Below are 11,350 nucleotides of genomic sequence, written 5' to 3' on the forward strand. Positions count from 1 at the left end.
TGTGCTGCTTCATCAGTTTGCCTGTGCGGTCAGTAGTTCCCTTGATGTTTAGTAAGAACACCTTTCCTCTGGGTGGATCTTTGTCTTGACTCTCGTGGCTTGTTCTTGGCCTTGCAGCTCTTCTGATGTCTGTGGTGGAGTCTCCATTGGCCTGTAGAGCCCAGTTTAGGTGGTTTAGTTCACCTTGGAGGAGGTGAGGGTCGCATTTATGTTGTCGACTTGAAATGGGAGGAGAGATTGCCAGCCCATGTGATGGAAAATTAAGTGGATAGTTTAAGCTACAAATGGGCGGTGGGGATCCTATGTGACGGGAGTGAGTAAATTCTCCGTGAAACGCCACGCAAATAAGACACTTTCCCCACTTTCCCCGCTTTGTGGGATGAGGTCCTAAGTGATCTTCAGGAGACCTTTCTTGTTGCCAACTTTTTCAGGGTTATAACATTTGGAAACGGGACCCACCGTTTATGAAGCAGTGGTTTAGAGTCCCATCTCTTGCTAAATTCCAGTTTCCCCATCACACTACCCATCCCAGGGCTCCATGACAGATAGAGCAGTTTCCAGCTGCAGTTTCTATCTTGGGAACCTGCTGTCTCCCTGAAGACACTGTTGGCCCCATTTGAGGAGGCCACCCCTGGCAGTGAGACCAGGGAGAAGCCTGTTGGCAGAAACCCAGGCAAGGGATCAGCCTGAGCTGTCCATTGTGAGTGAGTCCCTGCTATGAGGGATACAGATCAGGCCCAATTGGAATTAGCCAGCAAGCAAGGAGAGAAGGTGATTTTCAGTCAAGGACGATTTTATTATCTGCAGACAAGATGTTAGCTAGTGATTCATTCACAAAGTAGATAGCATACAGAATACAGTTTCACAGCCCTTTTTATACATAGACTGCTGCCAAGCCTCTAATTCTGACCAGTCACAGAGGGGCTTGGCTCACTGGCCAGCGTGGGCTGGGACAAGGGATGACTAAGTGTCAATGAATGGAGTTCCTTTTACTGAACAGGAAAAATAACAAAGTGATTGAGGGCACCTACCCAGGAATGTGATTGTCTTATGAGAGGAACATGACATGGCCCATTAATAGGGCTTGCTGGCGATTCCAGACCCGAGAGAAACAAAACATCATATATTAATACAATCATGCAAAAATGACAGAGGATGGGTTTTGGCTGTAGAAATGCTGATTCCTTCTGATGCGAGAGGTCCCGTTCATCAAAGGTGCAGGATGGTGAAATTGGTTCTTCCCCAAGAGCAGGGAGAGGTGATTTCCCCCGCCTGAATAGAAGTATTGTGTTGCAATGTCCAGGTAAAGTCCAAAAATATAGGTGAAACTGGGACCTTGATGAGGAAGTTCCCAGCTTAGTTTCATTTCTCCAGCCTATGCAATTGTGTGGGATGCAAGACATCTTTGGGTTCAGGAACACGGGGAATGGGGATCTCAGGAGCATAAAACATTAGGTTAACACAACATATAGGCAAAATAGAAACACATAGGAAAAATATGGAGTGTTTGGGGTAAATTATATACATGAGAGACATAGTTTTCCAAAGTATCTTTATCAAGCCAAGCTTCCCAGAGTAAAAAGGGGAAGGAAGGCAAGCAGAGTGGAAGAAAAGGAGGAAAGGACAAAAGAATGAGGAAGGAAGAAAAAGGGAAAGGAAGGAAAAGAAAGAGGAAAGGAGAAACAAAGGAAGGGAAGGAGGAAGAAAAAAGAGAGAGAAAAAGGAGACTTCAGTGAGTGGGGACCTGGCCTAGGTAAACTAGACATCCCAAGGACCCAGGGCTGGTTTTCTCATGCAACAACACTGCCCATGCCACCTCCTGCTCCGGAGTAATCCCCTCTGGGCTTGTGTTGCTTGGAAGCCTACAGACCTTTCCTCCTTTGCAGATGGAGAAAGGGTCCTCGGACCCTGCGGCCAAGCCATTTCCCCAGGCCCGACCGGCGACGATGCAAGGAATCGAGCGTCCGAGAGGCAACCCGCCAGACTCGGCCTCCCAGCAGGCAGAGATCCACAGATCGGAGCGTTGGCGGCTGAAGCAGAAGCTTCCGGAGGACAGAAGAGGCCAAAGGGATGAAAGCTGGGAGCCAAGGAAGCAAAGAGGGTGGTTTTCATGTTGCAAGAAAGGTGGGTGAAATAGCACCGGAAGGGCTGAAGGAGAACAAGGCCAGGGAGGATGTGGGAAACAGTTCTTCGTATGAAGAGAAGCCTCCCAGCAGGATGATAACACATCTGGGTGTCCCCTGAGCAACGTCTTTGTAGACAGCCAATTCTCTCACACCAGAAGCGACTTTTTTTTATTTAAACGCTGCCACCAATTAGTAAAGTCTTTATACTGTGGCCACCAGATGTAAAGGGGATTATCAATGCTTGCCACCACTATGGGAAGATGTAGCCACTAGCTACTCAGAGAGGAGACCTTTTTGAATTTTCTTTTTTTTTTCTTTTTCTTGTTTACTATTGATGGTAATATATGTGACAGAAGCTGAGATGTTTGAAGAACAATAACACGTTTATTCAGGCACAAAGCTTAGTAGTTACAGTAACTTTTCTCTTTAGAGGCACTTTAGTTAACAGTTGCAAAGCTAGAATGAGGTGATTCAAACTTCCTAAAATGTCACTTCTTTCTCTACTGCTTTTAAACCACAGTCACCCTGTGAATTACAGGCACAGATTATCTGTTCCTTATCAGGAGACAGACTACCTTAAAATAAGTCACCAAACTTATTTTAAACTGACTCAAAATAAGCAATTGAGCCTCCCTGATCCCTTCACCTGAGGATCAGTCTTCCCTGTACCTCATCAGGGCACAGACTAACTGCTTTTTTTTTCAAACCTGCACTTCTCCACCAAAACGGCAGTTGGCTCCGCCCATTTCTCCATGGCAACCAACTCTTGAGTGCAGAGATACAATAACTGAAATATTGACCCTTTTAAAACACAATACACAATTAAACATGACATCTGCAAACTAAAAATTCACACTTCATTACACCGTGTTTCTCCTTCCAGGTGAGACCAGGGTGGGCTTGCTGTTGGTGCTGTTCTGTGATCCATCCCTCACGTTCGCTTCCCTCCTCCAGGCTTCCCCATCCAGGTTCTTGTCACCGGGCGGACTGAAAACTGTGAAGGCCAGTTCTTATGGAGGGTCTCTCACCGCCTTGACAAAATCCGTCTCAAGCCAGAGAGGTACCGAGAGGACTGTGGCCACTTCCTGCTGGTCTTCTGCCCCGTGACCTCCTCGGTGGACATCGACATGGCCAACGCTCTCGAGGGTCTCCACTGTAAGTCCAGACCTGCCATGGCTAACCATACTTCTCCTTTTCTTGGAAGTTATTCCATGCCTAGCTAGCACTCTCGCATCTCCTCTGTTGCTACGTGCATCGGCATTGGGATGGCAGCGAAGGAGAGTTGGAGATTGTTGGGGATTGTGGATGATAAATGGAAGCTCTTACGTGTGCCAAGTTAGCTCCAGGTCCATTGTTGGTGGGATTGAGAGTTCTTAGACTGCAGGTGAACTATACATCCCAGTCCCTACAGCTCCTATAAATCATGGTGAATTCTCCCCAGACCTCTCTCTCTAGTATGTTCAGTTGCTGTGTGTCACAGAAAAGAGTAGGGAAGGGTTAAGGGAGAGGCAGTGGACGGGGTCATGCAAATTCCACACCAATGGAAAGAGTAAGGAACAGTGGGATGTGGCCCACTGTAACCTGCAATGTCCTTGGGAGGAGGGCTTTGGTGGCTCCTCAGCACTCTGGATTAAAGCCGTTTGTGGAGTCCGGAGGCTGTCTGTGTAAATAGACACCTTTGCCACATACACACATACTGATTTTCACTTTTTATTATGTGTATAAGGAGCCATTGTGTTGACAGAGTCTGCGTCTCTGGTAATGTAAACATGTTATTTTCATCACAGAGTTAATCATTTATCTCTGGTTATCAGCAGTTCAGCAACTTTTAATTACAGTTCATGAATTCTTCTTTTGTAGTTTTCCAGGATTCATTTCTCAGGACAGCATCTTTAGGATAAACTAGCTGTGCCTGGCCACGCGTCGCTGTGGCGAAGTGTGGTGGTATGGGAAATAAAGTACTGAAAAATTGGCAGTCGTTAGCATATGATACTTCCTAAAGCCTGTGAATATACAATATTTCTGGTTGTTCCCTTTTTTTGTTTGTTGGAGGCAAGTATGAATGCTGCAATTAGCATGTAGTGGCTTTCAGCTTCACAGTCTGGCTGCTTCCTCCCTGGGGGAATATTTTGTTGGAAGGTGTTAGCTGGCCCAGGTTGTTTCCTGTCTGGAATTCCCCAGTTTTCAGAATGTTGTTCAGAGTGAACCCTGCCTGTCCGCTGAGGGGGTTGCTATGACACAAAGGTGGGTGGGGCCCAAAAGGGGCGGGACCTACCCTTCTGAATGGCAGCCAGGGGGAGAATGGCTCTTCCTCATCCTCTGTAACTTGGACTTTATTTTTCTAGGTTTATTTTGATTGAAAGACGTAGATTGGATGACTATGTCTTTTGTGACCAAATTTGGTGTGATTTGATTCAGTGGTTTTGTTGTTTATGGGAAAAACGCACATTACATTTTCTATATATATAAAAGAGTGATGGCATCAGGGCAGCGGACAAAACAACAAAACAACAGGCCCCCCAGCCTCAAAATTTGACAATACAACCCATCATCCACGGCTCTAGGTTGATACAACAAAAAGAAAAGAAAAATAAAGTCCTAATTACAGGGAGAGGAATAATAGTTCTTATCCAATTGCTGCTAGTTTGAAGGCTAAGCTCCGCCCACTTGGTCTCCTAGCAACCTACTCAGTCCAGGAGACAGGCACAGTTAGGCCTCACTTAGGCCTCTTCCACAGATTATCAGATTTTAACTGGATTATATGGCAGTGTAGACTCAAGGCCCTTCCACACAGCTATATAACCCATTAGAATCTTATATTATCTGCTTTGAACTTGACTCCACACTGCCATATAATCTACTTCAGTGAGCATAATAAACATAAAGACAACCATACAACTGACATTCAATACCACCACTACCTCAACAATTTCTCACCAACACCACCAGACAACGCCACAGCAATGCGTGGCCGGGCACAGCTAGTTATATATATAGATAGACCCCAGCCATACACCTTTCACACAATTTCATTCACACCATATCATACATCTTTTATTCATCACAAGAAGGTAAGCAAGAGCCGCGGTTCAGGCAACATGAAAAGTGTTGGGAATTGATGAGCTGCTAAGCTCAAATCACCCCCTTTATAAGATAAATTCCCATTAAAATAGCAGAGTAAAATGCAGGAGTGAGACTTACGTGGTGTGAGTCTTGAAAGCCTTTGTGTATTCAGGACGGCAAAGGAATGCAAAGTTAACTTTAAAGTTTAAAAGCATTTATTGAGGTAAAAAGAAATCCATTGATGGATAGAAAAGGTTTGTAGCTAAATAACTAATCTATCCTGATCTAATACACATAGACGGATTAAAATAACAAAGGTCTAGATAGCTACATCTTGACTAGAAGAGGGGACAAAATGCGTCCTCTCTGGAACAAAGCAGGAAGATGGAATGGCGACCAAGCCTCGTGGGTCGCTTTTTCTCTAGGGCCCTAAACATTCCAAAGGCCAAATTGGGAAGTTACGTCAAAGCCCTAGGAGAGATCACATTTCTAAAGCATCAAAGGGTGGGGTTGACCTAAATAGGACATGAGGGAGGAAACAATAGTAAAGCCTAACCAGAGCATGCATGGAACTGGGGAAGGTGTCCCTAACACTAGGCTTCCTATCTAACCATAGAGACTTAAGCAGTACAGGATGACATTTTTCCAACAAAAAGAGATTCTGCCTGAATCTTAGTGTCTAGTGGAATCTCCTTCCCTGGAGGTCTGAAACAGAGACTGGGAAGCTGTTTTCCTGCCAGTTTCTCCACGGCTTCTGTCGTGTTTCTCGTTCCAGGTGAGCCGGAGGCGATCTTGGTGATGCTGCACCACAAACCGAAGGAGAGCACCTCTTTTGTGGACACCACGAGGCAGGCGCAACACCGGGCCGTGGAGTGCACTGTACACGCTCGCTACACGCTTGAAGATGGCTTCTACTGCTGCCAGACAAACAAGGAGGCTGTGGCCATTGTGGCCCAAGTCCTAGAAGAGCGCCGCAAAATGGTGAGTGGACCCACGATACCGGGTGCTCCTGAACATTTCCCTTTGGCAGCGTCTCCTTCCCTGGAGGTTCTAAAAGAGAGGCTGGTGTTGGGAATAATCTCCAAAAAGGGAAATAAGTAAATCACCAACAAACAGCATTAGCAGCGGTCCAGCAGATCGGAAGCTTCTAGTGCCAGCAGTAGCACCATTGAGCGTCAGCAATTCAGGAGCAGGGTCAAGCGTCAAGAAGTTCTAAATGGTTATATTCAAAGAACTACACATCTAGAAGGGGTGTGTAATTTTTTTCATATTCTTTATTAAGATTTTTCATTGCCTTGATAAAATATATATAGATTTATAGATATGAATAAGATAAGAAAAAGAAATGATAGAATAGCAAAGAAATCCTAAGTAACCATTATATACTAGCTGTGCCCGGCCACACGTTGCTATGGCTTAGTCTGGTGGTGTTTGTCAGTCTACATTAGGTTGTATTTATGCTGTGACCTTCTTTATACTCACATTAGTAGTAGTATTTAAAGTCTGTTACCTTCTTCAATTTTTGTGTTGATTGATAATTGCTTGAGATCCCTTTTGTCTTTGGGTTGTTGTTAATCGTGATTTCTGATTCTGCTGAGTGCGGTTTATATTTTTATTGTGGTACAATAGTCTTTTTTTTGTTTTGCCTGTGTAGGTATTTATTATTACTGTGACTTTTGTGGGTCCGGATTGTGGTTTTGTGGTGTGGTTGTGTTGTTACAACTGGGAGGGAAGGCTTTTGCATTGTGTTGCCAAGTTTCGTATTTCTGGGGCGTTTAGTTGTGTTGTTATAGTCACGATACGTTGTTGTGAGTTTTGTGGGTCCGGATTGTGATTTTGTGGTGTGGTTGTGTTGTTACAACTGGGAGGTAAGGCTTTTGCATTGTGTTGCCAAGTTTTGTATTTCTGGGGCGATTAGTTGTGTTGTTATAGTCATGATGTGTTGTTGTGAGTTTTGTGGGTCCGGATTGTGGTTTTGTGGTGTGGTTGTGTTGTTATAACCGGGAGGCAAGGCTTTTGCGTTGTGTTGCCAAGTTTTGCATTTCTGGGACGTTTAGTTTTGTTATAGTCACTATGCAAACAACTTTATCCTTTTATATATACAGTATAGTCTCACTTATCCAACATTCTGGATTATCCAACGTATTTTTGTAGTCAATGTTTTCAATACATCGTGATATTTTGGTGCTAAATTCGTAAATACAGTAATTACTACATAGCATTACTGTGTATTGAACTACTTTTTCTGTCAAATCTGTTGTATAACATAATGTTTTGGTGCTTAATTTGTAAAATCATAACCTAATTTAATGTTTAATAGGCTTTTCCTTAATCTCTCCTTATTATCCAATATATTCACTTATCCAACATTCTGCCGGCCCGTTTATGTTGGATAAGCGAGACTCTACTGTATAGACACATAAAATAGTATTTAGTATTTACAAAGTTAATATTGTACTGTAGAGTAAGTCAATAACTCTAATTCTCACTAAGAGACTGTTTACATAAATAGTGTACTTATCAGGATTTAATGTTAAATTAAATAGAAAGGTAAAGTAAAGGGAAAAGAATAAAAATAGAGATAATAGAGAATTTTTTTTTACTTCCTGGTATCTTCATGAGGTCTTGTCTTTTATTTTTATTATATATATATATATTCCTCTCTTCCTTCTCACCTCCAGAAGGGGTGTGCAATTTTTTTGTGTTAGTCATCTTAAGTCGGATCAAATTAGTTAAATTCGTACTTATGACACGATATCAGACACGCGGGCATGGCTCGCATTAAAAACGTAAAAATCGAAACTTACCCGATACTTTTTCGTTTGAATTTTGTAAACCTCAGAAGCCTCCCAAAGCCAGCTTTATTTTCCTTTTTAAATGAATAGCCTCTTGCCACAAGGAGAGGAAAGCAGCAGGGAGAAAGCAGAGTTTGCTGGGAAAGAGACAGAGAGAGCGCAGAACTCTGGGAAATGTAGTTTGGGAAGGTGTGGAGCCCTATGGCAGAGAATGCAAAAGGCCTTGCCCTAAACTACATTTTCCAGAATGCTGTTCAGCATCAGAAAGGCCCAATCAGAAGAGGAAGAGATGTGTCCCTCCATCGCAGCTGCCAGCCAGAGTTCGAATGAATGGTTGAACCTGCAAACAGGAGGACTGACTGAGACTTCTTGTAAGTCAGTCTCCATGCTGGGCTGGGAAGAGATCCTTAAGGGTTGTTGAATGTTTTCCGGGCTGCATGGCCATGTTCCAGGAGAGAATATGCCCGGAAAACATACAACAACCCTGTGATCCCGGCCATGAAAGCCTTCGACAACACAGAGATTCCTAAAATTATTTATGTATGTATTTTATTTACAGTATTTATATTCCGCCCTTCTCACTCTGAAGGGGACTCAGGGTGGATCACAGAACATATATATATACAAACACACACATACATTTAATGCTGTTATACACAGACAATTGTACACAGAATAGACGTATATATAGGCTTTTCCAATCTTCAGCATCTTGGAGGCTTGTGCTCAGTTCCGGCCACGGGGGGATGTGTGTGCCGTTGCTCCATCTCCCTGTTCGTAAACTTCCTCCTTTTTGATGAACCGCCAGCATTTTTTTTCTGGGTGCCTTTAAAATACCTCTGTTTTTTAAAGCAGTACCTATTAATCTACTCACATTTTGCTTTCAAATCGCTAGGTGTTCGAAAGCTGGGCTAAAGGTCAGGAATTCACCCGGACCCATGCTTTGAACTGCCAACCTTTTGACTGGCAAGATTTACTGCAGCTGGTGGTTAACCTGCTGTGCTAAAGCCCGGCCCTAAATAGAAGTTCTATTGGTTAATATGAGGCATTCAGTGAGATTGTTGTCGTTGAAGGCTTTCATGTCTGGAATCACAGTGTTGTTGTGTGTTTTCCGGGCTGTATGGCCATGTTCCAGAAGTATTCTCTCCTGACCTTTTGCCCACATCTATGGCAGGCACCCTCAGAGGTTGCCTCTGAGGATGCCTGCCATAGATGTGGGTGAAACGTCAGGAGAGAATGCTTCTGGAACATGGCCATACAGCCCGGAAAACACACAACAGAAACATATTTGTCAAAACCTTTTAAGAATTCCTAAAATTGGGGAGATAGGGCGGGTTATAAATAATGTTTTACTGATATTATTATTATTATTATTAAATGTATTAGATGTATGCATATTTCTGAAAGTTGGAAGCAGTGGAGCGCAGAACGAAGAGACACTCAGAGACGTTGGTAAAACTATTTGCAAAGTTTTACTGTATGCAGCAGTAATCAACACAAACAGACTTGCAGATGACAGACGAACACAGGACTGCTCTGTTCTCCAACAGAACTTGACTCGAACTCTAGGCAGACAGAACTCAACTCAACTCAACTCAACTCAACTGAACTGATGCAATCCTTATGCACAAACACTTGTGTCTGGATACTCCCTAGTTCCAGCCACACATCAAGGTCATCATAGCTTCTTGGCAATTAACTCTTTCCACATTCTGGTACATTCTGGATGATGCAATCAGTTGTAATACAAGCATGGCACAAATTGCATTTAAACACTATCAATACACAAATCCCACATTAACACATACCTCCTTTCTGTCTGTCCTGTTCTGTCCAAATGGCATTGAATATTTGCTGTGTATGTGTACTGTGATCCACCTTGAGTCCCCTTGGAGAGATAGGGCAGTATATAAATACAGTATTACAGTAGAGTCTCACTTATCCAACACTCGCTTATCCAACGTTCTGGATTATCCAACACATTTTTGTAGTCAATGTTTTCAATACATCGTGATATTTTGGTGCTAAATTCGTAAATACAGTAATTACTACATAGTATTACTGCATATTGAACTATGTTTTCTGTTGTTTTCTGTCAAATTTGTTGTATAACATGATGTTTTGGTGCTTAATTTGTAAAATCATAACCTAATTTGATGTTTAATAGGCTTCTCCTTAATCTCTCCTTATTATCCAACATATTCGCTTATCCAACGTTCTGCCGGCCCGTTTACGTTGGATAAGTGAGACTCTACTGTATATCTAATACATTTATTATTATATTTATTATTATTACAGTATTATTGACACAACAACATTGTATGACACAGCAAACAAGATAGATATGCTGGATTTCGTATCACAAAATCACAAGTCGAACACTTCCCAAGTGTCTAGGACTGTGTGATGTATTTTTGTATTATTATTATTAAAACATTATTTGTAACCCGTCCTATCTCCCCAATTTTAGAAATTCTTAAAAAGTTGATATTATTATTGGTATTATTATTATTATTATTATATAAATCCAAGTTTTTGCAGAGGGGTTGCGAAGGTGTCTCCACGGTTCGATACATGCGTAGATCTGCCATCTGTTGAGAAGGCTTTAATTGTGTCCTGCTCGCTGACAGAAAGGGGGTTGGACTGGGTGGCCTTTGGGGATCCCTTCCAACTCTAGGATTCTATGAACAATAGGCAGTTTGAATAGCAAACGGCCTCCAGGATCTCTTCATGAGCTTGTGCAAGTAGCAAAAGAGATCCGATAAGCCCAACACACCTGTTGGGTGCAGTGTGTTTAAAAAAGCTTAGATAAGTTTTGCCACCAAAATGGAAATCTTCAGAAAAATGTTTTCCCTGCAACCCCTCCATGGCTGATGCTGTGTTTCTCCTTTCAGATGAAATCACAGGGCTGTTGCTATTGAAGGAGAGCAAGTGCTTTGTGGACAACACCTGGCGCAACACCTGGCCACGTGGGCAGCATGGATCACGAGGGCTTCCACGCTTCATCCGAATCTCAGGATCCGTAGAGCTTTAAATGTGCTGCTAACCACTTAGGAGTCTCATGATTGAGAGAAAGGCGGGCTGTCAAGTAGAAGGATGATTGTGATATTATTACATTAAAATGATTAGAATTGGTCTTTTTCTATCTGCAGATACAACCGTCGGTGGCTTGCAATGTTCCAGACACAAAGCAAACTTTTATTTTTGCCTTTTCATATACATTTTGCTGCACCATTGTATGGTATATAGCACTATGTAACACCATTATATCGTATGTAACACTATGTTTTTTTTGTTCCTGGGTTATAAATGTTGTTTCCTAATTGGTTCCATCATAAAAACAGGTTTATTAAACTGCAAAAAACC

At 42.7% G+C, this 11,350-nt stretch overlaps 1 protein-coding gene and 1 long non-coding RNA gene across 3 annotated transcripts in view; one reads left to right on the forward strand and one right to left on the reverse strand.

The window, feature by feature from the left end:
• LOC103281588 (uncharacterized) overlaps positions 1-11,119 on the forward strand; it is a 29,366-nt gene extending 18,247 nt beyond the window's left edge. Inside the window, exons 5-9 of one of the 2 annotated variants that reach the window (XM_062969125.1) lie at positions 1,887-1,919; positions 1,977-2,124; positions 3,081-3,281; positions 5,965-6,170; positions 10,879-11,119. In XM_062969125.1, the coding sequence (XP_062825195.1) occupies positions 1,887-1,919; positions 1,977-2,124; positions 3,081-3,281; positions 5,965-6,170; positions 10,879-10,905 (615 nt within the window). In that variant the 3' untranslated portion in view covers positions 10,906-11,119. Of the gene's footprint in view, positions 1-1,886; positions 2,125-3,080; positions 3,282-5,964; positions 6,171-10,878 lie in introns of both variants that reach the window. The other variant, XM_062969117.1, reaches the window with a different exon arrangement.
• On the reverse strand, positions 5,387-9,126 carry LOC134295714 (uncharacterized). Its single transcript, XR_010002347.1, has 2 exons — positions 7,997-9,126; positions 5,387-6,239 (listed from the first exon to the last, which is right to left on the reverse strand). It is a non-coding gene; the product is annotated as an uncharacterized LOC134295714 (long non-coding RNA).
• Positions 11,120-11,350: the final 231 nt, after the last annotated feature.

This window comes from Anolis carolinensis, chromosome 1 (genome assembly GCF_035594765.1).
Source record: "Anolis carolinensis isolate JA03-04 chromosome 1, rAnoCar3.1.pri, whole genome shotgun sequence".
Classification (NCBI taxonomy): domain Eukaryota; kingdom Metazoa; phylum Chordata; class Lepidosauria; order Squamata; family Dactyloidae; genus Anolis; species Anolis carolinensis.